Genomic DNA, 21023 nt, shown 5'->3' with positions numbered 1-21023 from the left:
TGAGAAATGGCCTGAGTATCCTGGCAGCCATTAAGTGTTTAAAATAAACTGCGATTTACCCTTCTCTTCCTGTGATTCTATATTGTTTCTACTGGACCACCTGGAATAAAACAGGGAGAGTCATCTACATACCCTATCACTTCTCTGTATGTGGCAATCCCTGAGTGGGAGAATCACCACTGTCACTAATGGCACAAAAAACTGCAGGCATATAAGAAATCAATTCCATTGCAGATTTAGCAGTGGAAGAATAACAGCTTTACACTGCATCTGCCAAAAGGGTCCCATCCACCCTTTAAAGGCCTCTCCAGCTTTCCTTCTTGCTTTGGACTCTGCCCAAACCACATCAGTTGAATCTGGATATTCTTTCTCACTATGGGATCAGGTGAGATGCTGACTGGTGAGCCAGCATCCACAGAACCATAAAGTTTGAGTGCCTCCCCTCCCAGTTTCCCAGTATATTCAAGGGGTTCATATAGCATTTGATCTCTCTGGAGGACAAAGAGATCTATCTTAGCCTGACCCCTCATCATCTTTCTCCTAAAAGCAGCTGAGGTTAGGGTAGTAAGAGGGGACATCAAGGGGCACGGAGGCAGGGAGAAGCTCTGCGCCTGTAATAAGGTGCCACAATAATTCATTTCCAATTATTCAGTTGATTTAATCATTCAATTTCATGTAATAAGTAATAGTGCATTTTCAATTTTGAGCAGTGCAGTGGTTAATATGTTTTAACCAAACTTCCAATGTCTGTGGTCCACCTAAAGCACTATGCAGGGTGAGTCATCATTACTGATAGAACCAATTTAGCTGCAGGGAGTTTTTGACTCAGAAGCCTTGCCTTGACTCCTACAACAGGGACTCTGTTATGGAGTCCATCTCAATCTGGAGTCCAGTCATTAAGTGTAGTGTGAACGTAAGGGAGGGGGACGTTTTTCAAGTGGTAATGCTGACTGCAAGAATTTATCCAGATTGTTTTGAACAACATAGTGTCTCATTCTCTGGTGAGTTACTTTTATCAGCATTATAGACCAGTTAGGACCCAAATATTCATCCATGGTTTCCCACAGGAGTTTGTCAATTTGAAAGAAATCTCCCCGACAGGGCTAATCTTCCCTTATAGCAGTCGAGACCCACTGCAAAAAGCTTCACGACATTTTACTGTCTGAGTGAATCTAAAGTTGGCATGATAAACTGCAGGAGGGGTTGAGTCAAAAGGCAGCTCAACTGTTGCTATTTCTCCTTAACTAGCATTATGTTCCTTGTCCCATAATCTCCCCAGTGAACCAGCCAAAGTTTTAAGGATTTACCAGGCTTTTGACTATGACAATGACAAATTCCTTCCTTTCATGCTCAGTGTCAGTATGTATCCCTGTAACTGCTGTCTGAACAAGGTCAAGACCTTCTTCTAACCCAGAATGGGTCTTCATACTAGTTGATTTTTGTATCACGATTTTTGTGTTGGTATCTCAAGCCACAATTTCCAAAGAGTGATAAGAGAGCCAGAGGATTCCTGAACATGCAGGCATGTCAGTAGAGACACCCAGACATGCCTGGTAACCTGCATCTTTCATAACAGGCAGTAAGTATTACTGTCCTTGCTCGAGAGGGAAAGTCTACCTGTATCTTCCAAGACTGTTATCTATATAAACATTTGAACAGATAGTCTAGAACAAAGGGCAGTCAATGCCTCCGAAATGTTAGAGCCTTGGAGAGAATTGTTTCCTGATTTTTTTTTTTTACTTATCAGAGTCTTCTGGTGTTGACATTCTACCTGCTCAAATGAAGCACAGAAACCTTATTTCCCTTTACCCCAATTATTATTTAATGGAAAAAATGTCTAGAAAGTCAGCTGATTTTTAAAGTCCCTACAATATTATTCAGTTTACCTTTTCAAAGACTTTCCAACCATTATTCCTTTCTATATACTCAGCTCTGCAGGTAAACTGGTCTTTTTATTTCTCGAGCACACCTAATATTGGCCCAGCTTCTTAGTTACAGAAAACAAATAAACAATAACAAAAAACAACTTCTTGCAAATAAAAATTGAAACCACAAATCTCAAATTCATGCTTTTACTTTTGTATGTCCTTTGTTGTGATGATTCTTTTATACTATGGTTATCTGGCCTTTTGACAGATTGCCTTGAAAATGATTTAAATTCTTTACCATATATATTTATTGTTTCCACAGCAAAACAGCAAGCTTCTTGGGAGTATAAACTATATTTTTCTATGACTCAATATTCCTAATTCAATTCCTCTTAATAAATGATAGCTACTTACTAAGACACGAATGCCATTGTCTTTAAATCTCTGATAAATATATTCTATATGAGGAGGGAACCAGTGATCCCTATTTTTCCCACTGAGATCCAGAACTAAACAGTCAATAGACCAAAGTAGACCTCTGTATTCAAATGTCACATTGCAATTTCAAATTGGCAGCCTTCCTTGAGTTTCATTTTACTTGCCAAGGAAACAATGAAGCACTTATTCTGATGCCAGCAGGACTGTGGGAAGAGACTAAGAGATTTGTATTTCCCTAAATCTTTAATCTGCAGAAGAGAACAACTACACTGACCAAGTGGCACATGTTATTATTATCTTAATAATTCTTTAATCTTACAACGAACTGAATCTTGGAAAATATGGTGTATTCATATAAAAATTGACTCATATGATTGCAAAAATGCTGATTATCACATAGAACCAGAAGTTACAGCTACAGAATTTATAGTAAACAAAAAAGTAAAACCAACAAAAATATTATTGATGGTATTTCTACGGATTATCTACAGATTAATAATAAATATAATCTCAAACTTATAATTTCCTATGAGGGAGAATAATTTTACTCCTTTCCTCATTATGGCTATCTGGTGGTTTGTGGAAGCAATTTCTTCTTGAGAAGTGTCTGCAATACCAGGACTCAAAAGTCTTTACATCAGTTTTCCTGGCATCTTTAAACTGGACAACTCCAGCTCTGATTGCATCTAACCCTTCCCACAAACTCCCATTACCCTAGGCTATTCACAATGCATATTCTGTTCCAGCAGGTGTGAGGCTGAGTGGAGAAATCTGCAATCTTAAAGAAATACTATGAGAGTCCCACTTTAAGACACAGAGTCTCAAGTCATTTTACAGGTCCTTGGAGAGCAGGAATCATGTCATATTCACTTTATATCCACATAACTATTCAACATAAGCAATTGGACATGCCAGATTTTAGTTTTCTTCATTAAATATTGAGTTGACACAAAGAGTATTTATGAAATATACAAAAAGTATAATGAATAATGATGTAACCACCACCAATTAACTAACAACTTAAGGAGCAGTACCACTACATTTCAATTATAATCCTCTCTGTGTGCCTCCCTGATTCTATTTTAGTCGCCTGCCCTTCGGAATAATTCTGCTGAATTTTATTATTTTTGTTGTTCTTTAGTTTTACTATATTTTTTTAATGACTAAACAATATATCATTAATTTTTACGATTTTAAACTTCATATAAATGGAATCATGTATTCTTCTGTGCCTTTCTCATTTTAATGGTATGCTTCTGAAATTCCTCTAACTGTTGTGCACTGCAGAAACAACTTCTGTGTATCGTTCCACTGAATGAATATACTACAATATATTTACCCATTCTCTTCTTCATAGAAATGTCAGTTGTATCCAATTCTTTTCTATTACAAGAATGATATTATACATGTCTTACACCTCATGAATTTAAGAATTTTACTAAGGTGTTTAGTAAGAAATATAATTGTTGAGTCAACTTTACTAGATAATGCCAAATTGGTTTTCAAAGTGAATGGGCCTATTTATACTCCTATTGCAGAGAATAAGAGCTCCTTATACTCCATATCCCCACCAAAACTTAAAATATCCGATTTAAATCAATTTAGTAGGTAGGAAATAGTATTTCATTTTGGTTTTTAACGTTTACATTTTGATTCCTAATATGTTTGGGCATCTTTTCATGTATTCGTTGGCCACTGAGATTTCTTCTGCTACGATATGACTATTCAAGCCAATAGCCCATAAGCAGTCTTTCCCACTGGCTCATGGAGGACTTTTTAGATAATTCTCTTTCAGTTATTTAGTTTTCAAATATTTTCTTCCAGCTTCTGGTATGTCTTTTTGCTTTCACAAAGGCATTCTTTTGATGAATAAAAGTTCTTAATCTTAATGTCAATTTTCTCAATTGTTTCCTTTATGGATTTGCTTTTCTTAAGTGTTCCTTAACGTAATGAACCATTTCTTACACTGAAGTCTTAAAGATATTCTTGTACAGTCTTCTAAATTTTTTAGTTTTGCTTTTCACATTTGAGTAGTTAATCTACCTGGAATGTAGCCCATGGGGCTCTAGCTTTACGATGGAGTTCTTCAATTAGAATTCCACTTTGGGTGGGCCGTGGGCTTTTTCTATTGTAACCCAAAGCAACACCAATTACAGTATAATCATAATATAGAGAACACTTAGGATAAGTATGACATTATGATAGAGATATGAAAGAAGCCAGACATTAAAAAGTATGTACTTTATGATTCCATTCAAATGACATTCTAGGATTGACAAAATTATAGTGTCAGAAAGCAGACTGAATGCTTTTTTGGGGCTGAGAGTGACTGCAAAGTTCTATAAGGGAACTATTTGAGGTGATGAAAATGTTTTGTATATTTATTGTGGTGGTGGTTATTCATCACACTGTTAACCTAAACACATATGAAATTGGTGCATTTTATTGTATATAAATTAGTCTTCATTAATGTTGATTTTACTATGTGAAATATGGATATATAGTAATAAAAATTATCAAATTACACACTTAAGATTTGCACATTTTGTTCTATGTCAATAAAATAATTTTCAAAAACCCCTTTAAAAACCAGAATTCCAGAAATCAATTAAGAGTTTTTACCACCACCCTTACTAGCATCAATATCAGTTTAAAATAAATGGAGCCCTTATCAGACCAGGTAAACCTCCACAGTAAGGCATCTTTAGGACGTCAGTCCTTGGTCAGGTCACCATTTAGTTTTTCCTACTGATGAAAATGTATTTCTATGATTGAAGCCTATTTCTAAGTTAATACAATGGGCAGGAGAAGATGGTTATCGATGCAGTATTGATCTTGCCATCATTTAAACCATTTCAACTATTCTATTTCTACTACATGTTTATTCATTTATGACTAAAAAGTCATGTCAATGTGAATCACCAGGTTGCCATTTCTAAGGTCCTAAAGGTTTTCAAGGAATGAAATAAGCATATTTATTTTTTTGGTTTTACATGCAGAAGATTTTGGTGCAGTGTGATAGAGATAGGGTCTTCTTGTAAATTCATGGTCTCTCGAAACAATTAAAATGTGGTAGCAAAAGCCCACAGAACGTTGCTAAACCCCAAAGTGCCAAAGACAAGTACAGCTTATTCCTTCAGCCCTTTCCCTATCTTCAATCTCTAGTCTAACTAGGTTTGACATTTCTTTTATCTTTGTATTGTATGCCATTCTTCCTTCACTATTTCAGATTATGCTCCTAACTAAATTTCATTCTCCTCATTTAACTCTACTCTCCACTTTTCATCTTAATATCCTTTGGGTGATTCAAGTCAGTTCAATTTCTTGGCTTCCTCTAATCTGCCCAGTGCTGTGCTCATCCCTGTATGTATTAAAAATCAACCAGCTGGGCTTCCCTGGTGGCGCAGTGGTTAAGAGTCCGCCTGCTGATGCAGGGGACACGGGTTCGTGCCCCGGTCCGGGAAGATCCCACATGCTGCAGAGTGGCTGGGCCCGTGAGCCATGGCCGCTGAGCCTGCGCGTCTGGAGCCTGTGCTCCGCAATGGGAGAGGCCATAACAGTGAGAGGCCCGCGTACCGCAAAAAAAAAAAAAAAAAAAAAATCAACCAGCTATCGAGACCTGTCATTGAAGACATTACAAGCTTATGGGTAAAAAATGATAGAGCGCGATACACAAGGTGCTACTGACTCAATTAAGAAAGGGCCCTCAGCCCAGCTGAGAGAGCCCAGGAAAGCTTTTTGGAGGAGACAGATGAAATCTAAACAGAGACCTGAATGGTGAACAGGATTAGTGGGCACAAAAGAGCAACAAAGAGTGTATGGAATGACATTCAAGGTAAAGAAAACAGGAGGAGCAAAGGCATGGGAAACCACAGGATCCTTATGGCCCACTGGAAAGTTAGTCAGTTTCGCATTTTAGCATTTTAGAGCTTTTTGGTAAAAAATTATATTCAATTTATAAATGCTTTTAAAGTTGGAAAAAATGCTATCATTTGTGTTTGTTTCTGTGACATTTCTGTAACACTGCAAACTCTGTGGTTCATCACTGAATTGTTCTATCATGGTTTCTAGAAAGTACAAAGTCTATAATCTCAGAGGAATTTAATGGCTTAGAAGTACTTGATAAAGTGTATCTGATATTTCATATTTGGCTCATGAATTAATATGACAATGTGGTAGTTGGAAAGAAAATAAGAAAACATATTCAAATCACTTGAATTATGATAGACAAAATAAAATGAAAAAAATGAGCTACAAAAAGATGGCATTATTTAGGCAAAGATTTCTATTCTAACTTCTAATTTCCCTTTACAATGCACATCTTCCTGTCTCTGCTCCATGTTATAAATAATAATATTTCTATACACAAAGAATATTTCTAGAGAGGACCTTTCAAGTAGAGGAAGATGTCCGCCTCCTGGGGATAGTGCATTTATGTGGGTGTATATGTGCATGTGCACACATGCATGTGCACACTGCTTAGGTAAGACCAAGAATGGATACAGTCTTTAACTGAATGTCTTCCAAGCACCTTATGATTCTGGGTTTCAATTACAATGACCACTACTATAGATTTGGGGATCACAAACCAAAGGACATAATTAAATTAAATAATTTTAAAGGTCCAGTCAAACTGGAGTCTGTAAACAAGCTGTTTTTCTTGTTTTGTACTTCTTCTATTCTTCTGTTTCCTCTGATCACCATAAAGCAATCTCCCTTTTAAATATACCTGACTTTCCATTTCTAAGTTATTCTGTCACTGTTACTGGCAGCTAAAGATAGTGAGAATTAGTTTATGATTTAAAGTGTAAAATCTTTTTACACATTTTAGTATGCCTACCATATAAATTGTGCAAACAAGTACTATTATAATTTAAATATATATACATTTAGTTTTTTGAAAAATTAAGAACTTTGTATCAAACGATCCTTTTCTAAAAAAATAATCACTGGATTTAAAGATAATATAAGTCACCGTGTATGTTATATTTTATGAACATCATACAGCTCTGTTGTTGGATATCTTTTTCTTCCCTTTAATATAAATCACAAAATATTTAAAATGTTAGGGGTTTAAAATACCCATGGTTAAATATTAGGAAGTGAGCCCAAATTGCAGAAACTGTGCCTAAAACATGTGCTATGTTTCAGAGTTAATTATTTTTCAATTGGTTATTTTCAAACTATTATTCAACATACAAAACACATGGCTCTAGAGAAGTTCTTCCAAGCACAGAGCTAGTTAATAAGACACATAGAATATTTAACTTCACACATGAAAGCAGGAAGGTACAGATAAGCATTATTTTCCACCAAAAAACAAACCTTAAGGAAATAGTTGTTATTGTTATTGCAGTTGCCAGACACTCCTTGCAATTCAGCCACAGTGTTCTAAAATGGTTGACAACAAAAATTAAAAAAGGCTTTTTCCCCCACTAGAGAGAGCAGCCTAATGAGAGAAAAAACACTGAAGTTCCAGTGCTTGCTGTAACATGAACTTTCATGAACTAATACCCCTAACGCTTAGTTCCTTAGCCCTATACACACAGCATAAAGCCAGTTCACATTACTAAAAGGCCATCCATAATAACTGCAGTCTCTTGTTCACACGACACCAGCTGCTTCCAGACAGGGACAGCAAACAGCATGAGTCAAGTTTAATGTTATCCCTTTAATGCTTTTCACATAAAAATTACATTGTTGTAAACCTTTAACACATGCAAACCATAGCTTCCATTGTATTTCTGCCTCTAATTATTACATATTAACACAAGCAATAAAAATGCATATCCACGTAGGCAGTTGCTCTAAATGGTATTCAATACTCTAAAAGATTCTAAAAAAATGTTGTCATGATACAGTTGTTAATAATTTCTAGTAATAAAAACAAATTATGAAAGAAAGATTAAGTTATATTTTAAGAGAAGGAGCCTTGGTTTCTGGAGTGATGATTAATCTTGCTTTGAACTACTACACAAAGCGGCTTTGAAATGCCATATATACTCTAAGACTTTAAAGTGTAATAAATATTATATTTAAAGAAGCAAGACCAAAATAATCATATAATTTAAAAAGTGTATGTAAAATAATTCATTTTAATGTGAACGACCATTATATACTTTCTAATTTAAAAAAGTGGTACAGTACCAGTTCATACTTCATTTCCAGTCTGAGCCCACAGTGTTTCACATTGCATATTGCTCTTTGATAGAAACAGATACCCAAAATATACATACATGACCTACGCTACACAAAACATATACCAGAATTACATCACCTCACCATTAAAAGGTAAACATTGGTAACTGTGGCATATGAATGGAAATTAAACTTGTTATTGAAAATAAAATCTAGTTGAAAAATTTACCATACCCCCAGAATTTCGTGGGATAGTGCTGACTGTCTGAGGGGTTTACTGAAATCCTCCATGGTTACCTTTCAGATTGTTTAAAAAAAAAAAAAGGAAAGAAAGAAAGAAAAAGAAATAAACAGTAATTCTATAAATCCAGAAGTACAATCACCCAATCACAGATATATTCAGATCTACGTTTAAAATTTTTCAGTGGTTCAGATTTATACCTCCCTCTTCTTTATAGGATCCTCCCTTTTATTTTTCAGCCTTTAGGCACAGCCATTTTAACTTTTTTAAAAAATCATAATGTTTAACAGAGAATGAACAGAAACAGGAATGCAATTCTAACTGAACTGGGTGTTTGCTTATTTTAAACTCTATTCTAGTTTAAATATTTGAAGGAAAAAAACCCAGAAAATTCAGAAATTTAAATGAAGTTTGGGTATTATCTATATATTTTAAATTCTACTGGAGTATGATTTATAATTTCTTAAAACATTAAAACAGATATATGTAAGCACACACAATACATAGTAAGGTATTCTTAACCCTAAATATGGTTCTGATAAGACGCCCACTGAACTTTTACAATTTCAGGATATATTTCTCACATTGCAATGTTTTCCCTGTAGGCAATTCAAGCAAGCAACTCCCCTCTGTCAATGTGACAGGTTCCAAGTTAGAATCAACCTTGGATTATTTGACCAAAACCAGAGCTATCTATTCTTCAGCAGACAAAGCTGATCTAAGTGCTGGCTCTGGAAATTAGTTGGATGAACATGGTTGTTCTGCATTTAATTAGAGGTTTTCCTGGCTGGCCCAGGGAATGTCACAGGGGATATTATCAAATAAAAACGATTCTAACTTTGAAATCACAGGATGATTCTATAAATGATAAGAAAAACAAGAAACCAAGTGATTGATTATACAACTCAGGGTTAACAAAGATATGTAAATCAATAAATTGTTCAATTACATATAAAATTAAATCAATTATTCAAGGACCATTTACTCACTGGATAACAAATATTGGTTCTTCTCATTTCCATTATGTCTCTTACTTTTCATTAACACAGAGAGAGAATAAATAAAAAATAAGGACATAACACTCAGATCAATCTATTTAACAATATCTGGTTAAACTGTAACCAGATAGTAAAAAATTAGTAAAAAATGAATTTAATCAAGTAAATAAATTAACATGTGTACACAAAAGTAGATTTTTACTATTTGCAGGGTGTTCATCTCTCCGATGCACAGAAAATTAATGGTAGGTTTTAATTGGGCATGCTTTGGTGAGGCAGTGTGTAACACACAAGAAAGGGAAAAAGGTTCCTCAGAGAAGAACACGAGAGAGAAAGAAACAATGGGAAAGGGTTCCTTGACCTTTTCAATAAAGTGAAGGTTACTTGGAGTAGCATAATAGCAAGCACCTGCTTTCTATTTCTACAACTTACAGACAGAAGAAAAAGTTTAACCTAAAGCTAAACTCTGTTTTTTTTGTAAAATAGCTGTATACTTAGCTATTCTTCCCTTTAAGCCCTATCTTCATAGGCTACTTCTGAATTAAGTATTTACCTATAGTAAAATAATTCTGCAAGTCTTCAATCCCATTATTAGAAATATAGAACAAAGAATTACAGAACCTAAGTATTACAAGAAACTCCATAAGCCAAAACAGGAATCTTCCTTCCAGCATCTCTTGTTCCCCAGTTACTCTGTGTGTGCCTAAAAACAGACAGACCCATCAGTCTACTCCATTCAAAATCAGCAGTGTGTTGCAAAGAGTCCAGGCCTTGGAGCCAGGAAGACCCTGTTCCCATCCTAAATCTGGCAACTACTAGCTATACCCCTAGAAAAAGCCTCAATTACTACGTTTTTAGGGAAAAAAAAAAAAAAAAGATTCTTCTGCTTGCTGTAAAGATTACATGAAATCATGTAGGAAAGGCACCTGGCCTAGTGCCTGGCACTGAACATTTATTTACCCTCCTTGCCCCTGAGAATATCTGCTCAGGTGACAATCAACTAACTCTGCTTTCCTTATAAAAACAGGCAAACAAACAAAATCCATATGATGTACTCCTAAGTATAAATGTTGAATGATAAATATTCCTTTTGCATTTAGTCAAATTTTTAAATTAGAGAAAATCTGATATTAAGAAAAAGCTTTAGCTGCTTAAGTTGAAAACCTTGGGGGATGAATATGATCATTTCCTCAAAATAACTGGAGGAACTATGTAGTAAATGATCTAAAAATTTCAGTTGGGAAGCCTCAATTAAAGAACTATCTTATTTTCCCTCTTTCCTTGCTACACCTGATGCTTCATTTCACAGACTCATGGAATATTAGAAACTGGAAGGAATTTAGAGATTTAGCCCAATACCTGTACTTTAAAGCAAAGACAGCTGAGGTCCACAGAGATTGAAAAATTTGGCTTCCTCACCTTCCACCACTTGATGTCACCCGTACTCCCCTGAACCTCAGATCCAAATTCTTTCTAACAGAGTGAGCAGGTAAAAGCCAAACCTGCCGAGAATGACTCTACAATCCTAATTCAGGCTTGAAGCCAAAGCAAATCAGTGTCTCTGATAAAACACAAAACTGAAAACTAGGGAAGATGAAAGTTCAAATATTTGAGGAAATCACTTTTTTAGTTTCGAAATCCCAGATAACATTTTCATATATAATATCTTAGTATAGTAAAAAAACAAAAACAAAAAAAACTTGCCATTTAAAATGAATTCTGAAAGTGAAAAACTAAATCAACTAAATAGAATTCTAAGCAACTAATTCACTCAAGTGAAGAATTTCTAATGTTTACTCTTAGATTAACAGTTAACTGAAGCACCATCTTAAAATTTTCTACTATAATAGAGAATACATCCTCACTATACTACAAACAGATGAAAAATTAAGATACATTTGGGTTAGAACACTCCAGACTAAAAATACGTGAAAAATATTTGAATGTCTCTTTATTGATCTTCACTAGGTCCTGGCTAGAAACCAAGAGAAGTTCTGGAAAAAGAATATATTCAGATGAGTAGAGGTTGAACATATGAAGTTACACTATCCTTATTTATATCAGCTGGTATGAAGAAGAGTATTTGTTTTACCTGAATATTTACTATGTTTATGAGGTATGAAATACTGCAACTAAATTGTTGACGGATCCTTTGACATGCCAATGTGAAACATATGCATGTTTAAACATGTTTATAATAAAGTATGTTGTCCCATTTTATCAATGTACATTTGGCATTTACATTAGAAATAGACCAGCATCTGTATTATATTACAACACACAAGGGTTCCATAGAGAAGTTTTCACTTGGGGGTTAGCTTCTATTCATTTGCTTGATCTTCTGCAGAGAGCAGGATGCAAAATTATTCCAGTATGTATCTACTCTATGGAATATGTGCTGGTGGAAAAGCTTTGTTCTGCATTATGTTAGCACAAATCATAGTGAGCAGATCCAAAGAACTTTCTCTTCCTGGGGGGGGGGGGGAACCTGAAAACACTCAGCAATTTTCAGTACTTTTCTGTGTATGTTTGTGTATGTATATGTGCCTTTTCACTCAGAATGTTTACCGATTTAGAAAATTTAGAAAAAATTGAAAAAATATAAAGCAGAGAGAGAAAATCACCTAATTCCAACAAAAAGATAGCTACTATTCACATTTTGGTATTCTTACCCTTTTTTGTTTCAGTGAATTTATCTTAATACTGTGGTAAAAGAGGACTTATTTGATCCAGAAGTCTTCATACTGTAAATATGATACAATTACTTGATTGATAAGCTAATAACAAACGCAAGTAATATTTCCTTTCTGTGAGTTGAATGTCGACACATCCTCCTTGAGAAACTGCAAAGACCTGTCATACTGTTATACGGTAAAGAGAGGTTTATCAAGTAGGGATGAAGTAAGAAGAAATGAAGGAAAAAGAACGTTTGCAAATGCAACTTACCTCATCATCGTCGGCATCATACTGGGCATAGTGCTGTTCAAGCAGCTCTCTCTGGCGCCTTTCTTGTTCCAGCGTTTGGCTTATCAACTGGGCAACCTCACTCACTTGTCCTGGTTTTTCTCGCCCAATAACAAATCTATACGAAGGTTAAAGAAAACTGATATAGTTAGACTCTCCAGCAAAAAGGAATGCTAAGAAAAGTAACCAAGCTTCATATTTCATCAGGGTACATCAAACCTCAAAAAAATAATACTACCTATATTTTTTGAAAGGTATGCCTGGGTAGAAGAAGAGGTTAGCTGAGCAATTAAAGTGATTTTTTCAGCCACAGCCCAAAGGAAAAGAAATGGGAAAAGTAAAGGATCATAAAAAATTATTACTTTAGGAGAAGACAAAACAGATGTAATCCATTCTACAGTACTTTACACATTTTTGATGCCCTGCAAAATGAAAGCAAGCTCATAATTTACTGTACCATTGAACTTCAGAATCATTTTCATAATTATGTCCTCTTTATAATGCAAAAACTACTTCAAAAATATTTTGAGGTATGGCATACCCTATGTGAGTAAATAAATAAAGAGGCACTGACCTGTTGCTAAGCAATTGTAACTCTGGAGATAAGAAAAAGAAGGGGAAACAAATGTAGTTTTTGTTTTTGTTTTTAAAATGAAAAACTAAAATAAGGAGAGGTGGCAAATTAGTTCATTTCTTTTGGAGAAAGATGCTATGAGGAAGGATGTGGCCTCAAGAAAGAAAGAGTCAAGGGGAAATATCTGTTGATACTAATTCCTATAAGTATAAAGAAAAAAACAGGAAAGCCATTTACTTATTGCCAGCTAGTCACTTATGATACACCCTCATTGATCCTATGTTTCTTCCTCAACAAATTAATATTCACTTTTTAACATCTTTTCACACTAATATATGGTTCTATTTTTCTAAAAATACAAATAATATGTCTCCATGATATAGTTTCCATATACTATTTAACTTCATTATTTTGGATGTAACTGTTTAATCTTGCTTCTATGCTTAAATGATGATTTCCTCTGATTATAATATGTTGCTATTTTCAATTACAATTTTAAATGAAATACTGTACCATTCTCTGTACAAATTCACTAAAGGTCAAAATTTTTATACTTGGATGTTAGTAATTAAATGTCTTTTTAGAAATATTTTTATGTAGTTTCAAACAGGACTGTTGAAATTATGCTTGGGTGTTCATTTATCATCTGAGTTATTTTCCTTTGGGAAATTACTAATTATTGAGTTATAATAACTGTTTATATATTCTGGATATATATCCTTATCTATAAATGTTATAGATACATACACATACACAGATACATACATGCACACAAATCATATATGCATATGTTTATTATCTTCTCTCAATCTGTGCCTTGCTTTTTCATCTTCTTAATTATGTCTTTCAAGGAAGTCCAATTTATTGCTTTTTAAAAGATTGTGCCTTGTGTTTCCTACCTAAGAAATCTTTTCCTGATTTAATATTGCTGAGATTTTTCTCCCATTTTTCTGGTTAACGTTTTGATTTTTTATTAGGTATGCAAAATCTTTCAAACTAATTTTCATGCATGATGCTTGGTAAGGGGGGAATTTCATTATTTTCCAAATGAGTAACCAGTTGTTTCCATACCATTTCTTAAAAAGACTATTCATTACCACCACTTGAATTACTCAGGGACATTTGTTGCAAATCAATTGACCATGTACTTGTGTGCTGATTTTTGGACTTGCCAATCTGTTCCATTGATGTATTTATCCTTGTACCAATACCACACTGCCTTGATTACTATATAGTAAATCGTGAAACTAGGTGCTATGAGTTATCCAACTATGTATATCTTTTTCAAAATTATTTTGACTATTCTAAGTTATCTAACGTGCTATATAACTTTTACAACCAGCTTGCCAATTTCATTTAAAAAGCCCATTGATGGGTCCACTTCCGGGAAGATGGCGGAAGAGTAAGACGAGATCACCTTCCTCCCCACAGATACACCAGAAATACATCTACACGTGGAACAACTCCTACAGAACACCTACTGAACGCTGGCAGAAGACCTCAGACCTCCCAAAAGGCAAGAAACCCCCCACGTACTTGGTTAGGGCAAAAGAAAAAAATAAAGAGACAAAAGGATAGGGACGGGTCCTGCACCAGCGGGAGGGAGCTGTGAAGGAGGAAAAGTGTCCACACACTAGGAAGCCCCTTCGAGGGCGGAGACTGCGGGTGGCGGAGTGGGGGAGCTTTGGGGCCACGGAGGAGACCACAGCAACAGGGGTGCGGAGGGCAAAGCGGAGAGATTCCAGCACAGAGGATCAGGGCCGACCGGCACTCACCAGCCGAGAGGCTTGTCTGCTCACCTGCCGGGGCGGGCAGGGCTGGGAGCTGAGGTTCCGGCTTCAGTCAGAGAGCCGGGAGAGGACTGGGGTTGGCGGCGTGAACACAGCCTGCAGGGCATTAGTGCACCGCGGCTAGCCAGGAGGGAGTCCAGGGAAAAGTCTGGACCTGCCGAAGAGGCAAGAGACTTTTTCTTCCCTCTTTATATCCTGGTGCCCGAGGAGAGGGGATTAAGAACGCTGCTTAAAGGAGCTCCAGAGACGGGCGTGAGCCGCGGCTAAAAGTGTGGACCCCAGAGACAGACATGAGACGCTAAGGCCGCTGCTGCCGCCACCAAGAAGCCTGTGTGCGAACACAGGTCACTATCCACACCCCCCTTCCGGGGAGCCTGTGCAGCCCGCCACTGCCAGGGTCCCGGGATCCAGGGACAACTCCCCCGGGAGAACGCACGGCGCACCTCAGGCTGGTGCAACGTCACGCCGGCCTCTGCCGCTGCAGGCCCGCCCTGCACTCCGTGACCCTCCCTACCCCCCCGGCCTGAGTGAGCCAGAGCCTCCGAATCAGCGGCTCCTTTAACCCTGTCTAGTCTGAGCGAACAGACACCCTCCAGCGACCTACACGCACAGGCGGGGCCAAATCCAAAGCTGAGCCACTGGGAGCTGTGAGAACAAAGAAGAGAAAGGGTAATCTCTCCCAGCAGCCTCAGAAGCAGCGGATTAAAGCTCCACAATCAATCTGATGAAACCTGCATCTGGGGAATACATGAATAGACAACAAATCATCCCAAATTAAGGAGCCGTGTGGATGAAAGGCTCTTGGTGCTGCAGCCAGGAGTGAGTGCTGTGCCTCTGACGTGGGAGAGCCAACTTCAAGACACTGGTCCACAAGAGGCCTCCCAGCTGCACATAATATCAAAAGGCGAAAATCTCCCAGAGATCTCCATCTCAACGCCAGCACCCAGCTTCACTCATCCTATGCCAAACAACTAGCAAGACAGGAACACAACCCCACCCATTAGCAGAGAGGCTGCCTAAAATCATAATATGTCTACAGACACCCCAAAACACACCACCGGACGTGGACCTGCCCACCAGAAAGACAAGATCCAGCCTCATCCACCAGAACACAGGCACTAGTCCCCTCCACCAGGAAGCCTACACAACCCACTGAACCAACCTTAGCCACTGGGGACAGACACTAAAAACAACAGGAACTACGAACCTTCAGCCTGCAAAAAGGAGACCCCAAACACAGTAAGATAAGCAAAATGAGAAGACAGAAAAACACACAGCAGATGAAGGAGCAAGATAAAAACCCACCAGACCTAACAAATGAAGAGGAAATAGGCAGTCTACCTGAAAAAGAATTCAGAATAATGATAAAAAGATGATCCAAAATCTTGGAAATAGAATAGACAAAATGCAAGAAACATTTAACAAGGACCTAGAAGAACTAAAGATGAAACAAACAATGATGAACAACACAATAAATGAAATGAAAAATACTCTAGCTGGGATCAATAGCAGAATAACTGAGGCAGAAGAATGGATAAGTGACCTGGAAGATAAAATAGTGGAAATAACTACTGCAGAGCAGAATAAAGAAAAAAGAATGAAAAGAACTGAGGACAGTCTCAGAGACCTCTGGGACAACATTAAACGCACCAACATTCGAATTATAGGGGTTCCAGAAGAAGAAGAGAAAAAGAAAGGGACTGAGAAAATATTTGAAGAGATTATAGTTGAAAACTTCCCTAATACGGGAAAGGAAATAGTTAATCAAGTCCAGGAAGCACAGCGAGTCCCATACAGGATAAATCCAAGGAGAAACATGCCCAAACACATATTAATCAAACTGACAAAAATTAAATACAAAGAAAACATATTAAAAGCAGCAAGGGAAAAACAACAAATAACACACAAGAGAATCCCCATAATGTTAACAGCTGATCTTTCAGCAGAAACTCTGCAAGCCAGAAGGGACTGGCAGGACATATTTAAAGTGATGAAGGAGAAAAACCTGCAACCAAGATTACTCTACCCAGCAAGGATCTCATTCAGATTTGATGGAGAAATTAAAACCTTTACAGACAAGCAAAAGCTGAGAGAGTTCAGCACCACCAAACCAGCTCTACAACAACTGATAAAAGAACTTCTCTAGGCAAGAAACACAAGAGAAGGAAAAGACCTACAATAACGAACCCAAAACAATTAAGAAAATAGGAATGGGAACATACATATCGATAATTAGCTTAAACGTAAATGGACTAAATGCTCCCACCAAAAGACACAGATTGGCTGAATGGATACTAAAACAAGACGCATATATTTGCTGTCTACAAGAGACCCACTTCAGACCTAGAGACACATACAGACTGAAAGTAAGGGGATGGAAAAAGGTATTTCATGCAAATGGAAACCAAAAGAAAGCTGGAGTAGCAATTCTCATATCAGACAAAAGACTTTAAAGACTATTAGAAGAGACAAAGAAGGACACTACATAATGATCAAGGGATCGATCTAAGAAAAAGATATAACAATTGTAAATATTTATGCACCCAACATAGGAGCACCTCAATACATAAGGCAAATACTAACAGCCATAAAACGGGAAATTGACAGTAACACATTCATAGTAGGGGACTTTAACACCCCACTTTCACCAATGGACAGATCATCCAAAACAAAAATAAATAAGGAAACACAAGCTTTAAATGATACATTAAACAAGATGGACTTAATTGATATTTATAGGACATTCCATCCAAAAACAACAGAATACACATTTTTCTCAAGTGCTCATGGAACATTCTCCAGGATAGATCATATCTTGGGTCACAAATCAAGCCTTGGTAAATTTAAGAAAATTGAAATTGTATCAAGTATCTTTTCCAACCACAACGCTATGAGACTAGATATCAATTACAAGAAAAGATCTGTAAAAAATACAAACACATGGAGGCTAAAAAATACACGACTTAATAACGAAGTGATCACTGAAGAAATCAAAGAGGAAATCAAAAAATACCTAGAAACAAATGACAATGGAGACACGACGACTCAAAATCTATGGGATGCAGCAAAAGCAGTTCTAAGAGGGAAGTTTATAGCAATACAATCCTACCTTAAGAAACAGGAAACATCTCGAATAAACAACCTAACCTTGCACATAAAGCAATTAGAGAAAGAAGAACAAAAAAACCCAAATGGTAGCAGAAGGAAAGAAATCATAAAAATCAGATCAGAAATAAATGAAAAAGAAATGAAGGAAACGATAGCAAAGATCAATAAAACTAAAAGCTGGTCTTTGAAAGGATAAACAAAATTGATAAACCATTAGCCAGACTCATCAAGAAAAAAAGGGAGAAGACTGAAATCAATAGAATTAGAAATGAAAAAGGAGAAGTAACAACTGACACTGCAGAAATACAAAAGATCATGAGAGATTACTACAAGCAACTCTATGCCAATAAAATGGACAACCTGGAAGAAATGGACAAATTCTTAGAAAGGCACAACCTGCCAAGACTGAATCAGGAAGAAATAGAAAATATGAACAGACCAATCACAAGCACTGAAATTGAAACTGTGATTAAAAATCTTCCAACAAGCAAAAGCCCAGGACCAGATGGCTTCACAGGCGAATTCTACCAAACGTTTAGAGAAGAGCTATCACCAATCCTTCTCAAACTCTTCCAAAATACAGCAGAGGGAGGAACACTCCCCAACTCATTCTACGAGGCCACCATCACCCTGATACCAAAACCAGACAAGGATGTCACAAAGAAAGAAAATTACAGGCCAATATCACTGATGAACATAGAGGCAAAAATCCTCAACAAAATACTAGCAAAATACTAGCAAACAGAATCCAACAGCACATTAAACGGATCATACACCATGATCAAGTGGGGTTTATTCCAGGAATGCAAGGATTCTTCAATATACGCAAATCAATCAACGTGATACACCATATTAACAAATTGAAGGAGAAAAACCATATGATCATCTCAATAGATGCAGAGAAAGCTTTTGACAAAATTCAACACCCATTTATGATAAAAACCCTGCAGAAAGTAGGCATAGAGGGAACTTTCCTCAACATAATAAAGGCCATATATGACAAAGCCACAGCCAACATCATCCTCAGTGGTGAAAAACTGAAAGCACTTCCACTAAGATCAGGAACAAGACAAGGTTGCCCACTCTCACCACTCTTATTCAACATAGTTTTGGAAGTTTTAGTCACAGCAATCAGAGGAGAAAAGGAAATAAAAGGAATCCAAATCGGAAAAGAAGAAGTAAAGCTGTCACTGATGGCAGATGACATGATACTATACATAGAGAATCCTAAAGATGCTACCAGAAAACTACTAGAGCTAATCAATAAATTTGGTAAAGTAGCAGGATACAAAATTAATGCACAGAAATCTCTGGCATTCCTATACACTAAGGATGAAAAATCTGAAACTGAAATCAAGAAAACACTCCCATTTACCATTGCAACAAAAAGAATAAAATATCTAGGAATAAACCTACCTAAGGAGACAAAAGACCTGTATGCAGAAAATTATAAGACACTGATGAAAGAAATTAAAGATGATACAAATAGATGGAGAGATATACCATGTTCTTGTATTGGAAGAATCAACATTGTGAAAATGAGTATACTACCCAAAGCAATGTACAGATTCAATGCAATCCCTATCAAACTACCACTGGCATTTTTCACAGAACTAGAACAAAAAATTTCACAATTTGTATAGAAACACAAAAGACCCCGAATAGCCAAAGCAATCTTGAGAATGAAAAACGGAGCTGGAGAAATCGGGCTCCCTGACTTCAGACTCTACTACAAAGCTACAGTAATCAAGACAGTATGGTACTGGCACAAAAACAGAAATATAGATCAATGGAACAGGATAGAAAGCCCAGAGATAAACCCACGCACATATGGTCAACTTATCTTTGATAAAGGAGGCAGGAATGTACAGTGCAGAAAGGACAGCCTCTTCAATAAGTGGTGCTGGGAAAACTGGACAGCTACATGTAAAAGTATGAGATTAGATCACTCCCTAACACCATACACAAAAATAAGCTCAAAATGGATTAAAGACCTAAATGTAAGGCCAGAAACTATCAAACTCTTAGAGGAAAACATAGGCAGGACACTCTATGACATAAATCACAGCAAGATCCTTTTTGACCCACCTCCTAGAGATATGGAAATAAAAACAAAAATAAACAAATGGGACCTAATGAAGCTTAAAAGCTTTTGCGCAGCAAAGGAAACCATAAACAAGACCAAAAGACAACCCTCAGAATGGGAGAAAATATTTGCAAATGAAGCAACTGACAAAGGATTAATCTCCAAAATTTACAAGCAGCTCATGCAGCTCAATAACAAAAAAACAAACAACCCAATCCAAAAATGGGCAGAAGACCTAAATAGACATTTCTCCAAAGAAGATATACAGACTGCCAACAAACACATGAAAGAATGCTCAACATCACTAATCATTAGAGAAATGCAAGTCAAAACTACAATGAGATATCATCTCACACCAGTCAGAATGGCCATCATCAAAAAATCTAGAAACAATAAATGCTGGAGAGGGTGTGGAGAAAAGGGAACCCTCTTACACTGTTGGTGGGAATGTAAATTGATACAGCCACTATGGAGAACAGTGTGGAGGTTCCTTAAAAAACTGCAAATAGAACTACCATATGACCCAGCAATCCCACTACTGGGCATATACCCTGAGAAAACCATAATTCAAAAAGAGTCATGTACCAAAATGTTCATTGCAGCTCTATTTACAATAGCCCAGAGATGGAAACAACCTAAGTGTCCATCATTGGATGAATGGATAAAGAAGATGTGGCACATATATACAATGGAATATTACTCAGCCATAAAAAGAAACGAAATTGAGCTATTTGTAATGAGGTGGATAGACCTAGAGTCTGTCATACAGAGTGAAGTAAGTCAGAAAGAGAGAGACAAATACCACATGCTAACACATA

The 21023-nt window shown here is 36.7% G+C and overlaps 1 protein-coding gene across 4 annotated transcripts in view; it reads right to left on the bottom strand.

Moving 5' to 3' along the window:
- PPP1R9A (protein phosphatase 1 regulatory subunit 9A) overlaps positions 1-21023 on the bottom strand; it is a 327421-nt gene that overhangs the window by 91712 nt on the left and 214686 nt on the right. For all 4 annotated transcript variants that reach the window (XM_049715130.1, XM_049715131.1, XM_049715132.1 and 1 more), the window contains exon 6: positions 12630-12765. In XM_049715130.1, coding sequence (XP_049571087.1) covers positions 12630-12765 — 136 coding nt within the window. The remainder of the gene's footprint in view (positions 1-12629; positions 12766-21023) is intronic.

This window comes from Orcinus orca, chromosome 9 (genome assembly GCF_937001465.1).
Source record: "Orcinus orca chromosome 9, mOrcOrc1.1, whole genome shotgun sequence".
Lineage (NCBI taxonomy): Eukaryota > Metazoa > Chordata > Mammalia > Artiodactyla > Delphinidae > Orcinus > Orcinus orca.
This window is presented reverse-complemented; position numbering and strand designations above follow the sequence as displayed.